We start from the raw sequence: 22,387 nt of genomic DNA on the forward strand, positions 1-22,387 counted from the left end.
GAAATGACTCCCCAAAAGGCACTGCATTGTTGGTAGATACAAAAATATAAACAAAAGTATAGAATACACTCCCCCCCCATGAACCATGGACCTTGCCGTTGGTGGGGAGGCTTGCGTGCCTCAGCGATACAGATAGCCGTACTGTAGGTACAACCACAACGGAGGGGTATCTGTTGAGAGGCCAGACAAACGTGTGTGGTTCCTGAAGAGGGGCAGCAGCCTTTTCAGTAGTTGCAAGGGCAACAGTCTGGATGATTGACTGATCTGGCCTTGTAACAATAACCAAAACGGCCTTGCTGTGCTGGTACTGCGAACGGCTGAAAGCAAGGGGAAACTACGGCCGTAATTTTTCCCGAGGGCATACAGCTTTACTGTATGATTAAATGATGATGGCGTCCTCTTGGGTAAAATATTCCGGAGGTAAAATAGTCCCCCATTCGGATCTCCGGGCGGGGACTACACAAGAGGATGTCGTTATCAGGAGAAAGAAAACTGGCGTTCTACGGATCGGAGCGTGGAATGTTAGGTCCCTTAATCGGGCAGGTAGGTTAGAAAATTTGAAAAGGGAAATGGATAGGTTAAAGTTAGATATAGTGGGAATTAGTGAAGTTCGGTGGCAGGAGGAACAAGACTTCTGGTCAGGTGACTACAGGGTTATAAACACAAAGTCAAATAGGGGTAATGCAGGAGTAGGTTTAATAATGAATAGGAAAATAGGAACGCGGGTAAGCTACTACAAACAGCTTAGTGAACGCATTATTGTGGCCAAGATAGATACGAAGCCCACACCTACTACAGTAGTACAAGTTTATATGCCAACTAGCTCTGCAGATGACGAAGAAATTGAAGAAATGTATGATGAAATAAAAGAAATTATTCAGATAGTGAAGGGATACGAAAATTTAATAGTCATGGATGACTGGAATTCGAGTGTAGGAAAAGGGAGAGAAGGAAACGTAGTAGGAGAATATGGATTGGGGCTAAGAAATGAAAGAGGAAGCCGCCTGGTAGAATTTTGCACAGAGCACAACTTAATCATAGCTAACACTTGGTTTAAGAATCATGATAGAAGGTTGTATACATGGAAGAACCCTGGAGATACTAAAAGGTATCAGATAGATTATATAATGGTAAGACAGAGATTTAGGAACCAGGTTTTAAATTGTAAGACATTTCCAGGGGCAGATGTGGACTCTGACCACAATCTATTGGTTATGACCTGTAGATTAAAACTGAAGAAACTGCAAAAAGGTGGGAATTTAAGGAGATGGGACCTGGATAAACTGAAAGAACCAGAGGTTGTAGAGAGTTTCAGGGAGAGCATAAGGGAACAGTTGACAGGAATGGGGGAAAGAAATACAGTAGAAGAAGAATGGGTAGCTTTGAGGGATGAAGTAGTGAAGGCAGCAGAGGATCAAGTAGGTAAAAAGACTAGGGCTAGTAGAAATCCTTGGGTAACAAAAGAAATATTGAATTTAATTGATGAAAGAAGAAAATATAAAAATGCAGTAAATGAAGCAGGCAAAAAGGAATACAAACGTCTCAAAAATGAGATCGACAGGAAGTGCAAAATGGCTAAGCAGGGGTGGCTAGAGGACAAATGTAAGGATGTAGAGGCTTATCTCACTAGGGGTAAGATAGATACTGCCTACAGGAAAATTAAAGAGACCTTTGGAGAAAAGAGAACCACTTGTATGAACATCAAGAGCTCAGATGGAAACCCAATTCTAAGCAAAGAAGGGAAAGCAGAAAGGTGGAAGGAGTATATAGAGGGTCTGTACAAGGGCGATGTACTTGAGGACAATATTATGGAAATGGAAGAGGATGTAGATGAAGATGAAATGGGAGATACGATACTGCGTGAAGAGTTTGACAGAGCACTGAAAGACCTGAGTCGAAAAAAGGCCCCCGGAGTAGACAACATTCCATTAGAACTACTGACGGCCTTGGGAGAGCCAGTCCCGACAAAAATCTACCATCTGGTGAGCAAGATGTATGAAACAGGCGAAATACCCTCAGACTTCAAGAAGAATATAATAATTCCAATCCCAAAGAAAGCAGGTGTTGACAGATGTGAAAATTACCGAACAATCAGTTTAATAAGCCACAGCTGCAAAATACTAACACGAATTCTTTACAGACGAATGGAAAAACTAGTAGAAGCCGACCTCGGGGAAGATCAGTTTGGATTCCGTAGAAATACTGGAACACGTGAGGCAATACTGACCTTACGACTTATCTTAGAAGAAAGATTAAGGAAAGGCAAACCTACGTTTCTAGCATTTGTAGACTTAGAGAAAGCTTTTGACAATGTTGACTGGAATACTCTCTTTAAAATTCTAAAGGTGGCAGGGGTAAAATACAGGGAGCGAAAGGCCATTTACAATTTGTACAGAAACCAGATGGCAGTTATAAGAGTTGAGGGACATGAAAGGGAAGCAGTGGTTGGGAAGGGAGTAAGACAGCCTCTCCCCGATGTTATTCAATCTGTATATTGAGCAAGCAATAAAGGAAACAAAAGAAAAATTCGGAGTAGGTATTAAAATCCATGGAGAAGAAATAAAAACTTTGAGGTTCGCCGATGACATTGTAATTCTGTCAGAGACAGCAAAGGACTTGGAAGAGCAGTGGAACGGAATGGACAGTGTCTTGAAAGGAGGATATAAGATGAACATCAACAAAAGCAAAACGAGGATAATGGAATGTAGTCAAATTAAATCGGGTGATGCTGAGGGAATTACATTAGGAAATGAGACACTTAAAGTAGTAAAGGAGTTTTGCTATTTAGGGAGTAAAATAACTGATGATGGTCGAAGTAGAGAGGATATAAAATGTAGACTGGCAATGGCAAGGAAAGCGTTTCTGAAGAAGAGAAATTTGTTAACATCGAGTATAGATTTAAGTGTCAGGAAGTCATTTCTGAAAGTCTTTGTATGGAGTGTAGCCATGTATGGAAGTGAAACATGGACGGTAAATAGTTTGGACAAGAAGAGAATAGAAGCTTTCGAAATGTGGTGCTACAGAAGAATACTGAAGATTAGATGGGTAGATCACATAACTAATGAGGAGGTACTGAATAGGATTGGGGAGAAGAGGAGTTTGTGGCACAACTTGACCAGAAGAAGGGATCGGTTGGTAGGACATGTTCTGAGGCATCAAGGGATCACCAATTTAGTATTGGAGGGCAGCGTGGAGGGTAAAAATCGTAGAGGGAGACCAAGAGATGAATACACTAAGCAGATTCAGAAGGATGTAGGTTGCAGTAGGTACTGGGAGATGAAGAAGCTTGCACAGGATAGAGTAGCATGGAGAGCTGCATCAAACCAGTCTCTGGACTGAAGACCACAACAACAACAGAATACACTTCCTTTTTCTAGTTGGAGGAAAACACACACACACACACACACACACACACACACACACACACACACACACACACTGTTGAATTACCTCCTTAGGTGTAGGCTAGGAAGGTTATGGGAGTGAAGGATATGTTGAAAGGATAGATCCCATCTGTGTAGCTCAGAAAAGATGGTGATGGTGGGGAGGATACAGATGTCATGGGTTGTGAAGCAGCCTTCGAGATCTTGTATTGTGGACAGCTTGTTAGTTGTCATACCAATGTAAAACACTATGCAGCTGTTGCAGCAGAGCTGTTATATAACATGGCTGTTCACAGGTGGCCCAGCCTGTTATGGGGTAGGATAATCCAGTGCTGGGACTGGAATAGGTGATGCTGGGTGGATGGATTGGCCAGGTCTTGCATCTGTGTCTTCCACGGGGGTGAGAGTGACATACGAATGGATTAGGATATTGTGGAGGTTGGATCAGCAGTGGAATACCACTTTGAGAGGGATTGGAAGTATCTTGGGTAGGATATCCCTCATTTCAGGGCATGACAGTAGATAACCAAAGCTCTGGCAAAGGACCTGCTTCAGTCATTCCAGTCTGTAGAGGTATTGGATGACAAGGGGAGCACTTCTTTATGGTTGGTTCTTGGGAAGGATGGGAGGATCAGGTGTGTGTGAAGATATGGCATAGGAAACCTGTCTGTGAATTAAGGCTGGAGGGTGTTGCCTGTCTCCGAAGGCCTTTGTGAGGCAGTCAGCACACTGGGTGATGGAGTTCTCATCACAGCAAATGTGTCTACCACAGGTGACCAAGTTCTATAGAAAGCATTTTTTGGTGTGGAAAGGGTGGCAGCTGTCAAAGTGCAGGTAATTTTGGCGATTGGTTGGCTACATGTGGAATGAGGGAGATTGACATCCAGGAAGGTGGCACAATGGGTGGAGGAGGATCAGGTGAAGTGGATGGGAGAGAATGTGTTGAAGTCGTGGAGGAATGAAAATAAGATATTCTGGTCTTGAGTCCAGATTATAAAGATGTCATCAATAAACCTGAAAGAAACCGGGGGTTTGGCGTTTTGGGAAGCAAGGAAGGTCTCCTCTAAGTAGCCCATGAAGAGGTTGGCATAGGAGGGTTCACAGCTAAATGTGCTTCCAAAAAGACAAATTTTCCTTCCTACAAATGATCTCAGCTGTGGATATTTCTCTTCAGTCAAATAAGTTTTATAAAATTTGACCAGGTTTACTTCTTGAAATTTAGATTTTAAAGATAAATCTTCCTGAAGTTCAATAAGTTCCATTCAAAGTTTTATGGGGCCTTCTCTACATCACATGTTATGGGTTAGCAAATATAGCAAACATGCTGTCTGCATTCCTGAAATCAGAAAACCTTGTGCTAAATTGCACTAACAATGATTTCAGCTCATCAGCATAAGTAATGTAATCAACATTTTCGTGAGTTGGCACTGTAGGAATGTGGTAAAAGTTTCCAGCTCTCATCTGCATTTCCCACAAACTCATCTTTGCCTAAAAAGCTTTCAGATGGCTGTATAATTTGTGGATTAACTGCCCTTGTTTCTTGAGTTTGTAATTTAAGTCATTTTAATGAGCTGTGATGTCAATCAGAAATGTTAAATCACAAATCCATTGGTGTCATTTATTTCAGCCAATGGTTTCCCTTTGATAGCCATAAAATGTGCTATTTCTTGTGAAAGATTATAAAAAGTTTTAGTATTTTGCCCCTACTCAGCCATCTCACTTTGCAATGGTAAGCTAAATCTTCATGTTTGGAGCACAGGTTGTCCAAACTCTGTTTGAATTGGCAGTGATTTAGTGCATGGGACTTAATGAAATTGATGCTCATGGTAACCACATCCATGGCATGTGTCATTTTAATTGAGTTAGCACAGAAATTTTCTTGGTGAATAATGCAGTGAAGGACTGTTAAACTTTCTTTGTAATATTTAGTTCAGAAGATTTTCATTTAATGTGCCAATAAAACCTTTTCGTGAAGTGACCATTGCAGGTACTCCATCAGAAGAAGCTCCAGTGAGCTGACTACACTGCAGGTTGATGGTTTTGATGATTTTTTTCAACTTCATGAAAAATATCTTCACCAGTAGTGTTTGCTTTTAATGGCTGTAGTGCTAATAGTTCTTCTGTTATTTTGAAGTCCTCATGTATCTGAAAAATCAGTGCTCTCATCCAAAGCAATGTCAAATGCTCCGAATGTGGCAGCGCGACTACACAGACTTTTTTAATGTCACCAGTCATCATCTCAGTTTGTTGAACCACTGTTTGTTGTGACAAACTTTTTTTTTCAAACACTTTTTTATCAGGATGTAGTTTCTGCTCACTATAAAATTAGCTTCAACCAAAATCTCCTACTATGTCCTCAGTTTGGCAAATATTTGCTGTTGCTTGTTCAAATTGGAAATTAATAACTTAATTTTGCCTTTCCACTGTTGCCCTGTAAGCGGTTGTTGAGCAGTATGTTTTGTGGAAAAGTGTCTTTTCATTTAATATCCTTTCACAACAGATAATGATTCACTACACAACAAGCAAATGCGTTAATTGTTGTACATCTCTTTCTTCTGGAATTGTCGACATTCAGCATCTACTTTCCTCTTCTTAACACCGGATATTTTGTGAATAAATGTTTTGCACAGACACACTTGCACAAAATTAAGAAACAACTAGCACAGAACTTCACATGTGAACTGACAACAGAGAACTAGTCTGTTCAGTGACACCCGCTCGCGTTGTTAAATTCGGCACATTTTGTGGGCAGTTGGTAATTTTAGTGGCATTGTTGCCCACTACAAGTGTTTGCATTCTATCATAGGCACAGACATAGGCCATAAATAATGTGCACATTTGAGTGGTGTGCTGCAGCAGTGGTGGGAGGCAGCTCTGTACCATGCTACACATGCAAAGTGCTAATGAGGTATCGGCCACTTCCACAGTGACAGCTAATGCAGCAATAGCCATTTCCTAAGGCAAGCTCTTGCCTGTGTGGAATCCATTGCCTTGTAAACACCAGCCATCCACCACAACCTGAGACATGTCATCACGCTTTCTGTCTGGCCAAGTCTTTAAGCAAGACTTTGACTGGTCTGTATCATGAGTTGCAAACCTGTGCCGAGCCTAGCCGAGCTTTGGCAAGAATACCCAAAAATGTGTCCCGGGCAGAGTACAGTGTTATTGCCCTGTCCTTTCCCATGGATATTGTCCATGATCAGGATTGAAATCAGTCGTGGTTCTGATCCAGCCCACAGGCCATTGGTTGCCCACCTGGCTACCCACCCATTACCTCAGGTATCTTACCCTGCATCTGTTAGAGAGAGAGAGAGAGAGAGTGGTGTGTGTGTGTGTGTGTGTGTGTGTGTGTGTGTGTGTGTGTGTGTGTGTGTGTGTGTGTTAGAAAAAAGAAGTGCATTCTGAAAGGTAGCCAAGCTCCGTACCTTTTGTTGGTGTTCCTGTCCTATCAACAGAGCAGGACTTCTGCCTTTTGATGAGTCATCTTCTTTGTTCCTAAATAATTCATAATTTTCAACCAGAACTTCCCATACATTATTTGAATCAAATTTCATGGCTATAGAGTATCATCTCAGTTGTATGACTGGATTCATTATTTCCCATCAGAAGGACACATTTCATAGTAATTAATGAGAAGTCATAGAGTAAAGCAGAAGTAATAGCTGGCATTTTCCAAGGAAGTGTTATAGGCTCTTTGCTGTTCCTTATTTACATTAATGATTTAGAAGACAATATGAGTAGCCCTCTTACATTATTTGTGGAGGATACTGTCATCTACCATCTTATAAAGTCATCAGGGATCAAAACAAATTTAGAAATGATTTGCACAAGATTTGTGTATGGTGCAAGAAGTGACTCTAAATAATGAGTCATCCACATGAGTATTAAAAGAAATCACACAAATCTAAAAGTTGTAAATTCAACTACATACTAGGGATTACGATTATGAATAACTTCAATTGGAATGATCACATAGATAATGTTGTGGGTAAAGCAAAACCGAGACTGTGTGATTTATTGGCAGAACACATAGAAGATGCAACAAGACTGCTGAAGAGACTGCTTACACTCTATTTGTCCACCCTCTTCTGGAATACTGCTGTGCAGTGTGGGATCCACATCAGATAGATCAACAGAGAACAACAAAAAAGTTCAAAGAAAGGCAGCTCTTTTGTACTATCAAGAAATAAGGAAAATGAGTGCTGCAAATATGATATGTTGGGGTGACAACCATTAAAACAGAGGCATTTTTCATTGTGGCAGTACCTACACATGAAATTTCAATTGCCAACTTTCTCATCAGTGTGTGGAAATATTTTGTTAGGGCTCACCTATATACGCATTAATGATCAGCATAATGAAATAAGAGCAATCAGAGCTTGTACATAAAAATTTATGTGTTAGTGTTTTTTCCTGCACTTTCTGACAGTGGAACAGCAGAGAAACAGGTTGAAGGTGGTTTGATGAACTCTCTGCCAGGCACTTAATTGTGAATTGTAAAGTAATCATGAAGATGTAGATGTATATGTGAGTGTTAGCTATTAAATACTACCAGGTAGCTTCCCATTTCAGTCCTTTCTCCCTGTCTGTCTTCTCCCAATGTTCTTCTTTCTTTTCATACTGTCCAATTCCAGTCTTTCATTACAATTAAATTTGTGTGTCTCGTAACATGGTAAAAACACTGGAGCACCAAAGAAACTGGTACAGGCATGTATATTCAAATTCAGAGATATGTAAACAGGGAGAATATGGCACTGCAGTTGGCAACTCCTACATTGGTCAACAAGCATCTGGCGCAGTTGTTAAATTGGTTACTGCTGCTACAATGGCAGGTTATCAAGATTTAAGTGAGTTTGATTGTGGTGTTATAGTCAGTGCATGAGCGATGGGACGCAGCATATCTGAGGTAGTGATGATGTGGGGCTTTTCCCATATGACCATTTCATGAGTGTACCGTGAATATCAGAAATCCAGTAAAACATCAAATCTCCAACATCATTGTGGCCAAAAAAAGATCCTGCAAGAATCGGACCAATGACAACTGGAGAGAATTGTTCAACATGACGGAAGTGGAACCCTTCCACAAATTGCAGCATATTTCAATGCTGGGCCATCAACAAGTGTCAGCGTGCAAACCATTCAACAAAACATCATCAATATGGGCTTTCGGAGCCGAAGGCCTACTCGGGTATCCTTGATGACTGCATGACACAAGGCTTTACACCTTGCCTGGGCCTGTTAACACTGACATTGGATTGTTGATGACTGGAAACATGTACCTGGTTGGACAAATCTCATTTCAAATTGTATCGAGTGGGTGGATGTGTGCGAGTTTGAAGAAAACTTCATGAATCCTTGGACCCTGCATGTTAGCAGACGTCTGTTTATTCTGGTGGAGGCTCTGCAATGATGTGGGGAGTGTGCAATTGGAGTGATATGGGGTCCTAGATACATCTAGATACAATTCTGGCAGGTGACGCACACATAAGCATCCTGCATCCATTCATGTCCATTGTGCATTCTGATGGACTTAGGCAGTTCCAGCAGGACAATGCAACACACAACACATTCATAATTGCTACTTCTGAGTTTAAACACTTCCGCTGGCCAGCAAACTCCCCAGACAAGAACATTATTGTGCATATCTGGGATGCCTTGCAACATGTTGTTCAGAAGAGATCTCCACCCCCTCATACTCTGATGGATTTATGGACAGCTCTGCAGGATTCATGATGTCAATTCCCTCCAGCACTACTTCAGACATTATTCGAGTCCATATCCATGTCATGTTGCGGCACTTCTGCATGGTTGCAGGGGCCCTACATGATATTAGGCAGCTGGACCAGTTTATTTAGCTCTTCAGTACAATTTTTTTATGCTATCTCTGATTTTTTCAGTCTTTTCATCTGCCAGTACTAGTACTAGTACCAGTACTAACACACGGACTAATGGTTTTGTCTGTGTCTTGGCTATGATGATGTTCACTATGCTGTTCATAATAGCTTATCTGCATTCTTAATTTGTTTTTAATTATTAGACCTATTCATGCATTACTACTATTCGATTCTGCATCAATAATCCTTTACTCACCTGAGAAGAAGTCTTGTTCTCCTTGTCACCACACTTCACTATTTCCCACTATTTATAATAATGACCAGTGTCACCATGTTGAGAAAGGACAGGGTGCATAGAGTTAATTATAATGTGCAGTGGTTCTGGAGGAAATAGCAGTCTATTCTTTCCACAGTTCCTTGTCCACTTCATGAAGATGTCATCAAAGAACATGAATCAACAAGAGTAATGTGTTGAAAGAAAAGGAACATTTCCTCTAGATGGCCCATAAGCATATGTAGAATAGCTCTTTCTAAGCAGTCCGTAGAGAGATTGATTTGTCCCTGTAGATGTTAGGGAAATTTAGTTTTAGATCTGGTCTTTAAAAGAGAAATTACTGTAAATCAGAATGTGGTTTACTATGTAAATTAATAAGGAGGCAGCGCTCTCATGTCTAATGTACAGGGACATTGCATCAACAGTGACAAGTAAAGAGCCTATTGGTAATGGTAGTAGTAATTGTTTGCCTAGTAAAAAAAGGTTGTGCATGAAGTAATTAGTGTATAGGATGTGAAACCATGAAAAACTGGTTGAGCTTGCTGGTCAACAAAGGCAGAGAATCTTCATGGGACATTGTAAGCAGCCACAATGCAGTAACCAGAAATAATCCAGTGGTGTTGGCTTTATGAGCACATAAATGGTCAGTGTTAGGGAAAGATGGGTTCAGATGACAGGTTTGGAGAAACAGCTCCATGATGGAGCTCTGGGATTATAGTGACAAGGCTTTTTAGTGGAGGTGTCTAAAACTGTTGGAGACTCACAGTCATGCTGTCATTGTGGTTCATACCAGGGCACTGAAACCATGTTACTGGAGAAAATGTTTGGTTCAGGATTGATCTTTTAATTCATGTGTATCTGCTTGCTTTAGTTTTATGGTGAATAGTTGGGTAGGTGGTGAAGAAATGTTTCCAGCAAAGGGTAAGCAATTCCTTGACGAACCCAATGCTGTTAACCCAGGGTCAGGGCTGGCATTGAAACGTTTTGAGGGGACTCAGACTTTTATAGAGCCTAGCTTTTCAGAGGACAAGATGAAGGCAACATTGGTGGTGTGGGGGTTTATTTGTGATTAGTCTGCTTTATTAAAACTTGGAGGGAGTTTCAGGGGATGTGGGAGGTGACGCAAATCAAGGCAAAGTCTGGAATGTGTGAGGGAGGGATTAGTGAGTAGAGTCGATGGAAGCAGTGGGTGCCCTGATGGCCAATAGTATCAACAGGTTGGAGCATAATAGGTATAAAACAAACCATAGGTCTATAGACAGAGAGATTATGAATGAAACACATTTGGCAATCAAGAGAGCAATGTGTGAAGCCATCAATGACTACTGTACAAGAATATTGTCAAATGATCTTTCACAAAATCTAAAGAAATTCTGGTTGTATCTTAGTGGCACCAAAGTTAGTATTGTCACTCAGACAGGAACTTAATAAAGATTAACAAAGCAAAAGTAGAAATGCTTAACTCTGTTTTCAAATGTTCCTTTGCAGAGGAAAATAAGGAGTCCATCATCATCATCTTGAACAGTTTTCAGCCCCAGACTGGGTCTACTTGGAACATGAGTGTTGCCACATAGTCCTGTTTCCCCACCCTCTTCCTGCGTTCACTCTATTCCATTCCTTGCCTCTTTTTTCAACACAATCCTCAATTTTTTTTGACCATCCATCCGTCATTCTTTTCCTTGGTTGTTTCCTTTTCATTGCCATTCCATGTATCTTCTTGGGAATCATCTTGTTTTCCATTCTCTTCAAGTGCCCAGCCAATCTTACTCTTCATGTTGCTATCGCACTCTGGAAGTGTTCCTCTTCCACTGTTTCTCTTCCCTTTCATTCCTCATCCTGTCTCTCCTTGTTACTTCTATCTAATTCTGAAGAACTTCATTTCACATGCCTGTAATCTGCTCATGTATCTTTTCTTAATTCCCCTTGTTTCAGATGCACTGGTCAGTAGTCAGACTTCAGTACATTACTTTTTTTCTTCCTTTGGGACATCTTTGCTCCAAACCCAGCTCGTAACACTTCACAAGAATGCTTGCACCTGTCTGCTGTGTTCACTGGTCTCTTTCTCATTTCTTTCATTTTCTTCTATCCCACTTTCTAAGTACATGACATTCTTCACTTTCTTCATTTGTCCACCTCCAACCCTTATTCAGCTAGTTGGTCTATCTTTCTTTCTCATTGTAACCAGGATGTCACATTTGTTTACATTATCATTCCAGTCTGTCTCACAGTTTCTTTCCAAGCATCCAGTTGTTCCTAAATATCTGTTTCATCAAGTCATCTGCAGACACTATTGCTTTCATCTTGTCTTCTCAATTTTTTTCAGCCACCTTAGTTATTATCTCATCCAAGACCACAGTGAAGAGGAGAGATGACATGCACTGCCCCGTTTCACACTACTTGTTTGCTGGACCCACTATGTCCTTTCATTTCCCACTTTCACACAACTCAGACTTCCACAGTATATCGCCTCCACTCTGATTGTTGTCTATTTTTCCACTCCCTTCTTTTCTAGTACTTCCCAGACCTTTCCCCTACAGATGCCTCTTTACACTGACAGAAAAAAATCACAACATGAAAAAGTAATTAATGAAGAGTAATGAAATTTTGGAAATACATTTGTCTAGGTAACATCTGTAAGTGACTACCATTGCCAGATAACTGGTTACTGTAAGTGTGAGATAAGCCATCGTAAATGTGAAATGCTGATACATTAATAACAGGTGTAACCACTAGAGTGTTGAATGCAAGCATTCAAACATTTATGCTTTGTAGGATGGAGTTCCATGCCTGTTGCACTTGGTCAGTCAGTGCAGGGGCGGTTGATGTTGGTTGTGGATGATGCTGGAGTTGTCGTCCAATGGTGTCCCATATGTGCTGGATAGGAGTCAGATCTGGTGATCAAGCAGACCAAGGCAACATGTCGATACTCAGTAGAGCATGTCGGGTTACAATTGCGGTATGTGGGTGAGTGTTATCCTGTTGGAAAACACCCCCTGGAATGCTGTTTATGAATGCCACCATAACAGGTCAAATAGCAAGAATGATGAAAAAATTGGCAGTTAGGATGCATGGGACATCCATGGGTGTGATCCTGGCCTCCTCCTAACCAAGAATGGCACCAGAGCAGAAACAGCTTTCATCAGAAAACACAACTGATCTCCATCCCTGCCCTCCAGTGAGCTCTTGCTTGACACCACTGAAGTTGCAAATGGCAGTGGTTTGAGGTCAGTAGAATGCATGCCGCAGGGTGTTTGGCTCAGAGCTGTCACTGAAGTAATAGATTTGTAACAATTCATTATATCACTGTGGTAGCAACTGCTGCTCAGTTGCTGCTGCAGATGCAGTAAAATGCACCAGACCTATACACCTCTCGGTAGTGCCACAGGGCTGTCCAGAGCCCGGTCTTCTCGCATCTCTACATTCTCATGGACACTGCTGCCAGCAGTCATGTACAGTGGCTACATTCCCGTGAGGTCTTTCTGCAGTATCACAGAAGGAACATCCATTGGCTTGTAGCCCTATTACACAACCTCATTCAAACTCAGTGTTGATAATGGTGTCTATGTCACCTTTAAGGTGATCTCAACTCACCACATCCAAACTCAAAAGTAACTAATGCTCACAACTGTTACAGCATATATTTAAAACAAACTTGATTTTCATTCTCACAGTGGTACTAAGGCCCCATTCGTATGTGTCAAGTGAAATTTTGATACGCTTCATCTTTCGGATATAGAAACATGACTGCCAACTTTCGTTTTTGTGGTACAGTTCCTTCTCGGTGCAGCATTTTTATTTATTTATTTATTTTTGTCAGTGTATATCGAATAAGGGCATAACAAGATCTTCCCCAAATTCATAGTGGTCCTCCAGAAGCTGCCTCACTGCAAATATAAGGACAATAACTAATCTCCTCTCTCCATTTGTTCTGAATTTTGTTCGGATTCTGCTGTCCATGATGTTTTCATATACCTTGGCACAGGTGTGCCCCAGTTTAATCCTCTTACCACTGAAAAGATGTGTGAAATAGAAATTAGTCGCAGTGGTGTTGAGAAACAGCTGAAATCATTAAAACTGAATAAAGCACCAGGGCCTGATGGAATACCAATCAGATTCTATATTGAATTTGCAGCTGAGTTAACCCCTCCGTTTACTCTAATCTACCATAGATCCCCTGAACAAAAAACCATGCCCCAAAGTTGGAAGAAGGCACAGGTCACTCCCATTTACAAAAGAGTAGTAGAAGTGATCCACAAAACTACTGTTATTCTTTGACATTGTTCAATTGGGAGGTATGCGGTCTGTTGATTTAAAACTTATAAATAAAAATCCCGTGCTACAATCGCAAATTTTCTTTATTGCTTACTGGTTTTGGTTCACTGACAGCCATCTGCAGATCAATCTAAAATATTGTTCATTGTGTGACAGTCATTACCCATTGACACATTCTTAGAGCTAAGTTGCCCTAAAATGAAAAATCATAGTTGTTTGTGTAAATTGACAATATTCATCACTAAGCAAATATTATTACAGCGCCTGTATTGCCACATGTGTACAGTCAATCTGCAGCAATGATAGTTGCATTGCCCATGAGTGTTCTAATATTTATAACAGGAACGAGGAAGTGCCTGTGTGACTGCTGTCTAACTGCAATTTCATTTTATGCTGAGTTAACTCTAAAAACATGATGATGTGTGATGACTTTCATACACTGAACAACATTATAAATTGATCTGAAGGTGGCTTACCAATGAGCTGGAGTTAATAATCAATAAAAAAATTGGCAATACTGAAGTATATCTTTGACATTGATTTCTTTTAGAATCTTGGAACAAATTCTGAGCTCAAACATAATGAGGCATCTCAAACAGAAAGACCTCCTCCATGCCAACTGACATGGTTTTCAAAAACCTAGATCACATGAAAGGTAACTTGCACTTTTCTCACGTGACATCCTGAAAGCCATAAATCAAGGCAGTCACATGGATGCAGTATTTCTCAATTTCTGAAAAGTATTTGAGTCAGTAATACATCTATGTGTATTATCAAAAGCATGATAAAATGGGTTACCAGGCAAAATTTGTGACTGGATTGAGGATTTCTTGGTGGGGTGGGTGCAGCATGTTATCTCGGATGGGGAGTCATCAACAGATGGGGTGTACCCCAGGGAAGCGTGTTTGGCCCCTTACTGTTCATGATGTATATTAATGACCTCACATGCAATATTAATATATACATCAGACTTTTTGCAGATGCAGTTATGTAGAATGAAGCAGCATGTTATCTCGGATGGGGAGTCATCAACAGATGGGTTGTACCCCAGGGAAGCATGTTTGGCCCCTTACTGTTCATGATGTATATTAATGACCTCACATGCAATATTAATATATACATCAGACTTTTTGCAGATGAAGTTATGTAGAATGAAGCACAGTCTGAACGAAGCTGCATAAATATTCAGTCAGAACTTAAAAAAGATTTCAAAGAAGTGCAGAGATTAGCAACTTGCTTTAAATGTTCAAAAATGTAAAATTGTGTGCTTCACAGAATGAAAAAACATAGTATCCTACAATAATCAGTGAGTCGCAAATGGAATTGGCAAACTCATACCAGGGCGTAACACATAGTCGGGACTTGAAATGGAGCAATCACATAGGCTCAGTTGTGGGTGAAGCATGTAGCAGACTCATGTTTTTTAGCCCAAGGTGGAGTGTCACAGAGATGTTGAAAGAACTGAACTAGCAGACTATTGAAGATAGACAGAACCTATTCAAAGAAAGTCTATGAACAAAGTTCAAGAACTGGCTGTAAATGCTGACTCTAGGAATATACCACAGTGTCCTATGTATTGCTACCATAGGGATTGTGAGGATATGGTTAGATTAATTACAGCAGGCACAGAAGCATCCAGTCAATCATTCTTCCCACACTCCATACGTAAATGGAATGGGAAAAAGCCTTAATAACCAGTACAGTAGGATGTACCGTCTGCCATTCACTTCCCTGTTGTTTACAGTGCATAGATGAAGATGTAGACTGGGATATAATTAACTAGGATAGCTTTCCCAGATAGTGCTAAGGGTGTAAAAGGATTCAAGAAATTGTTCAGAGATGGTACAAGAATTTTGCAAAAATAGCACAGGTGACATTGAAAGATTTTAGCACAGCATGATTATGCAGAGACAGAGTGTCAGGAGTCGTGGGAGATTGGTTGAGAACCAGAATGACAATTTTTGTGGTAAAATTTTGAAGTTTGGGCAAGTAAAGTATATGAGGCTGGCAACTGGCTGGTGGGTTTTCTCAGTTGGTGGGAATAGAATAAGCCTCCCTTCCTCCTCCTACTGTCCTGTCACACACATGGCATATCTGACCAGAGCTAGGGAGACACTATATATACCAGCAACACTATGACTACTGTGCAATGTTCCATGTGGGTACGATGATGAACCTATTGCCTGCGGGTATGAATGGCTGTTGTGAAAATGTGGTTTACCACAAACTTGACCACCTGACCATCAAAGGTGCTGTGCACCATAACACCAGTGACTTCAACAGGTGCTTTAAGACCTGTGTCATTGTGATCCACTCTTCTGTGACACTGTACAGAGATTGTGCTGCACCATCCAAGTCAGCAACATAAATCGATGCAACAGACATTAGTGAGGGCTCACTGCAGTCCACAATGATGTACACGAAGTGCTCCTGAAGATCAAGACTCCCCACTCAGCATAGCAGCACCCTCACTCTGAGGTTGACGTGGTTTTCAGCATGCAAGAATTCAGCTCAGCTAAAGACATCAGCTACAGCAGACAACATCATCATCTAGGACCAAAGAGTATTTAAAGTTTCAAATGAGCATGTAGTGTTGTTGAGGTTGGACATTTTAAATCAAGAGAACAGTTCATTAATTAGTGCATCAAATGATGTGCTGCTAGTTCCTAGAGGTTGTAAATTATCCACTAATCCTGTAGCAAGTAATTTAAGTAAATCATTTATTCATTTATGTAATAAAGTGAACTAAAATTTCATGTGTTATAGTTTGATGAGTCTTCTGACAGAGCAATCAGAGAACCAACAGTTGTGGCAAGATGAAAGTGGTTTTGTCTAGTCACAACTACTTCCATAATTGGGTAGTTACTGAAACTGTTAGTTAGGGGTCAACTACTGATGGAAAGTTTCATAACAGTTCTATCTTTAAATGCTAAATGTGTATAAAGAATACTTAGCTGAGAGATTTTAAGAAAAGTCAGATGGTTCAAAATGAAACACAGAGGCTGTGAAGAAACAAAAAGGAAGATCCTGAAATATGAGAATAGCTACAAATATATCCCAATTTCCACTATAGGCATTTGAGTATTTACTTTCACAAAAACAATGCAGGGTAATTGTCACTTCTAACACAATGAACTCATTTCAGATTGTTTCCATGAGTTTTCTCAATTTTCTGAAATTAAATCAAATTAATGGCTTGCTATATGAGAATGAGAATATGAGAATGAAGTCAATAAAACTGTTCAAAAACTAAAAAATAAAAAGTCAGTAGGCTTACATGAATACCAATGTGTGTGCTGAAACAGTGCATAGAGATTATACAAGGCTCCTTAACAAAGATAATAAATGAATCCTTCACATCAGGGACATTTCCAGAACAGTTAAAAAGAGGCAAGAGTTGTACCTTTGCTTAAGAAAGGTAATGCAGAAGACATAGAAAATTACCAGCCCATTTCCCTGCTGTCACCCTTCTCAAAAATAACAGAAGCAATTATGAAAGACAGATTAATGGATTACCTGAATAAATACAATCCTTTAAGCGAATCACAGTTTTGTTTCTGAAGTGACAAAAATATGGAGTCAGCCATATTAGAATTCACAAAAGTTGTATTTGGTGCTCTTAACAAAGATGAGTGTGTCACAGGTATATTTTTGGATCTTTCTAAGGCCTTTGATACAGTTGACCACAAGACTCTATTAAATAAATTAGAAGCATTAGGAATAAGAAGGGTAGCTAATGACTGATTTCGATCATACCTAGCAGATAGGGTACAAAGAGTAGAGATAACACATACTTAAAACAGATTGAAACCTTTAATAAAACACTTATCAGAACCAAAATACATTAATATAGGGGTTCCTCAATGTAACATTAGGACCAATACTATTCGTGATATACATCAATGACTTTTCCAGTAGTGTTACTCACGGTGAAAAAATCCTCAGCACTGATGACAGCAATATTGTAGTCACTGAGAAAACAAAAGAACTCCTTGAAGAGAAAGAAAATGAAACTCTCAAGGAAGTATATGATTGGTCAATAAGCAATAAAGTGACAATGAACATAAAGAAAACTAATTCGATGAATTTCAGTTTGAAGAGGGAAAATGACAATGTTAAATTAAATGTAGATGGTGCCTCAATAGACTGTGTAACAAATGCAAAATTTCTAGTAATGAAAAATGATTCTCAGTTAAAGTGATGTGAACACACAAAGGTACTTGCAAAGAGAATGTCATCAACATGTTATGCCCTTAAAATCCTATCATTAGTGTGTAACATGCAGTATCTTTTAGTTACATACTATTCATATGTACACTCAATTCTTAGCTATGGCATTCTTTTTTGGGGAACAAATGGACAAAATATGAACACAGGTTTCAATCTCAAAAAAAGAGCCATAAGAATCATAACCAAAAATGGCAGTCGAGCTCATTGTAAAGATCTGTTCAAAACACTGGGGATTTTGACTGCTCCGTGTGAATACATTTACCACTCAGTTGTACACATCAAAAACAACATTGGTAATTGCTGCACAAACAGTTCTGTCCATGACCATGGAACAAGAGCTACACTCAACTTACATTTGCCAAGAAAAAATAAACATAAAACTCAAAACAGCATTTTCTACCAAGGAATAAAACTGTACAATACCAAAAGAGATAAAAGAAATAAAATACACTTATTTAAAAAGGCAGCTAAAAAGTACCTGTTATGCAATTCATTTTATACATTGAAGGATTACTTAGATAAAACAGAGTAGTAGTTTTGTAAAAAAAGTTATACAGATAAATAATAATAATGATTATAAAACATCTGAAATTCCACATAACACCTTCACACTAAGCTTTTTTTCCCTTCTCTTTTCCTTTTCTAGAAAAATTTACCTCCAAGCTATGCATTACACAGTACTAACACCTCTTCCTCTTTCTGAGATCAACATCTCACTCATTATAGAGGGATGCTGACTCAGTTTTTCAGGATAGCAAATGAGAAGCTGTGGTACAGAAAATGGCCCATAGACCACCAGTGTGTGTGTGTGTGTGTGTGTGTGTGTGTGTGTGTGTGTAGTGAGTGAAGTGTTATTAAATAATGTGTGTATAAAACTCGAGACCTTTGCCTTCCGCGGGCAAGTGCTCTACCGAGTTAGAGTCTCAGTCCAGCGCACAGTTTTAATCTCCCAGGAAGTTTCATATCAGTGCACACTCTGCTGCAGAGTGAAAATCTCATTCTGGAAACATCCCCCAGGCTGTGGCTAAGCCATGTCTCCACAATATCCTTTCTTCCAGGAGTGCTAGTTCTGCAAGGTTCACAGGAGGGCTTCCGTGAAGTTTGGAGAGTAGGAGATGAGATACTGGCAGAAGTAAAGCTGTGAGGATGGGGCGTGAGTCATGCTTGGGTAGGACAGATGGTAGAACACTTGCCCACAAAAGGCAAAGGTCCCGAGTTCGAGGCTTGGTCCGGCACACAGTTTTAATCTGCCAGGAAGTTTCATATCAGCGCACACTCCGCTGCAGAGTGAAAATCTCAATCTGAAATGTGTGTATAATGTGTGCACTGACTGATAGTGAGATATGAGTGAACAGTATGGCATTATATTATTTAATAAGTTATTCGTAAATAATGTATTGTATACCAGGGGTAAATCTAATGAAGTCTGTAAATATATGTGTATATGAATATCCTTATTTTAAATTGGTCTAAACTTGTACATACTTTGACATGTCCTATAGCTTTGTAAAAAGAGATCTATCAATTAATAAAGTTACTACTACTACTACTACTACTACTACTACTACAAGGTGGACAACTTTGCTTCCACCATTTTTCCCCAACATTTGAGGCTTTAATGAAACAAATTGGTTACACATGTATCAGTCAAAGTATTTTCCATCGCTGGCCACTACTTTCTCCCATCTTTTGGGCAGTGTACAAATCCTCCATCGAAAAAATTGTTCATCTTTTGAAGCGATCCACGAATCAATCCAATTTGTGACTTCTTCATGAGATCGGAAGTTTTGGTCAGCCAGGCGATGTGCCATTGATCTAAACAGGTGATAGTCAAAGGGAGCAATGTCTGGCGAATACAGTGGGTGGGGTAGGACTTCCCATTTTAACATTTCCAAGTGCATTTTGACCTCTTTTGCAATGTGGGGTCGAGTGTTGTCATGTTGCAAAATAACTTTATCTTGCCTCTCGCTGTATTGCAGTTGTTTGTCTTTTAATACTCTGTTCAAACACATTAATTGCATTCAATAATGAGCACCTGTGATTGTTTCACTTGGTTTTAACACCTAATAGTACACGGTGCCGAGCTGGTCCCACCAAATGCAGAGCATGATCTTGGAGCCGGGAATATTTGGTTTGACCGTCAACATGGAAGCATGCCTGTTATATCCCCATGATTTTTTGTGCTTAGGGTTATTGTAATGAACCCATTTTTTGTTCCTGGTCACAATGCGATGCAGAAATCCCTTCTGTTTTTCTCTGAAACAACTGTTCACAAACACACAAACACCGTTCAGCGTCTCTTGGTTTCAGCTCACATGGGACCCAAGTTCCTTCTTTCTGAATCATGCCCATAGCCTTGAGATATTTTGAAATGGCTCACTGTGTCACTCCCACTAATCGTGCCAATTCTTCTTGAGTTTAACGCGAGTCTTCACTCAGAAATGTCTCCAATTCTGCATCTTCGGAAACATTCTCTCTTCCACCACTATGGCAGTCTACGATGTTAAAATCACTGTTCTTGAAGCATTGAAACCACTCATGACATGTTCTTTTACCAATAGCGTCCTTACCATATGCACTTGAGAGCATTCAATGAGACTCAGCCACTGTTTTCTTCATATTGAAACAAAACAGTAACACCTCCCGCAAATGACGAGAATTACGCTCGTAAACTGACATTTTCAATCAAGAACAGCTTTATGATGCAGACACAAATCGACTAATGTTTGCATGAGGTTATGTTGACTGAGGTCGAAGCTAACTGCCTGAAGTCTGTGATCTGTTTCTTTCGACCGCTACTTACCGTTGTCACCACCTATTGGCAGACGGCAGAAGCAAAGTTGTATGCCTTGTATATTGGATATCACATACACCAGTGCTAAACCTGAAAGTGATAATCTGACAGTTTCTGATGATGATTGAAAATAGTATTGCCAAAAATCTGCAGATTCTTCACAAAGCAATGTAAGAAAACTACTTTGAAAAACAAAACTAATTACAAAGACACAGTGGAGTGTAAGCTATTTATATTAGTTGCAGTTAAGTATGTTACAATGCTATTTTAACAATGAATACACAACATATGAAGACTGACCAGTGCAGACTAGCTGCAAATCAACAGCTAATAATGAGTGGTTCTGCCCCTGTCCACAATGCTAGTTTATAGCTGCACATTGGAAATTTTGTACAAATAATTTATGAAATATTACAGTACAGACTAATTACATATTATTAATGATGTGAAAGACAGGAGTTCTAAAGACAATATTAATGCATGATGACACTTTTTAACTATCATCTGGTTATGTTTAAATCATATTAATATTAGGTTCTGTCTTAGAAACAAATTTTTAGACTCACAAATGCCTCTCTAGTTTTCAAGTAAAGCCTACAAGGGTATTCTAGAAACAAACTCTTATATTGAAAATATTTAATTAACTAGAATGTTTTCCTAGTAACAGTATATATTTTTGGATACAAAAAAAGAGGGCTACAAAATATTAATAATGAGTATTTGAAAGGTTTACATTCTACAACTTGTACATTCTTGTATTTCTTACAAGAACAACATATTTGAGTAATAATATTTTCTAAACTATAAAATTTTGATAGAATACAAAGTGCTGTGATGTAGCAAGTGTTTAATCATGTTCATACTTCCAAATTTGCATAAATGTAATCTTAGATAGGCCTACTTCAGATAATGATTCTTGTAGGACCATTTTTTTTTTTTTTTTTTTTTTTCTTTTTTTTTCAGGAAACACAATATATCGTGGTGTCCCTTATATAAAGCAGCATCCACGACATGGTTATATCACTTGAGCTTATTGGCTGGATATTCGGAGGAGCAGATAGTGAAAAGCCACAGGCAACTAAGTGAAATTGCCAGAGAAGCTTACCCAGAGCTGGACTATGAAGATGCCGAAAAGGTCTTTGTGAATTATATCTACATTTAAATGTTTACTTTAGTATCTTATCATCAGATTTCAGGCAAGCTTCATGGTTTAACCTCATAATATTATAATATTTTTCAAATTAGTTCTTAACAGTGACACCACTGTGGAACGTATATTTTACATTAATTTCTTTGTGTAAAACACTGCTAATTTCTTGTAGCACCATGCAAGATGGCAAAAAGCATTCAAGGTTAACCACAGCATTGATAGGTATATTATGTCACTGTCGTCATCGTCATTGTTGTCGGCATATTATCATCTTCAGTCTGAAGACTACTTTGATGCAGCCCTCATTGTTGGTCTATCCTGTGCAAGTCTCTTCACCTCGGCATAGCTACCACAACTACGGACAGCACCTCGCAGCATCCTCAATACGTCCAAAGTGTCAGTCGTGGTCAGAACAGTGTTCTGAGTCTTTGTGAGTGCATTATATTGTAG

General features: G+C 39.5%; 1 protein-coding gene across 2 annotated transcripts in view; it reads left to right on the top strand.

The window, feature by feature from the left end:
• LOC126203986 (carbohydrate sulfotransferase 8-like) overlaps window positions 1-22,387 on the top strand; it is a 126,396-nt gene that overhangs the window by 80,918 nt on the left and 23,091 nt on the right. For both annotated transcript variants that reach the window (XM_049938415.1, XM_049938416.1), the window contains exon 4: window positions 21,751-21,922. In XM_049938415.1, coding sequence (XP_049794372.1) covers window positions 21,751-21,922 — 172 coding nt within the window. The remainder of the gene's footprint in view (window positions 1-21,750; window positions 21,923-22,387) is intronic.

Source organism: Schistocerca nitens, chromosome 9 (assembly GCF_023898315.1).
Source record: "Schistocerca nitens isolate TAMUIC-IGC-003100 chromosome 9, iqSchNite1.1, whole genome shotgun sequence".
Taxonomy (NCBI): domain Eukaryota; kingdom Metazoa; phylum Arthropoda; class Insecta; order Orthoptera; family Acrididae; genus Schistocerca; species Schistocerca nitens.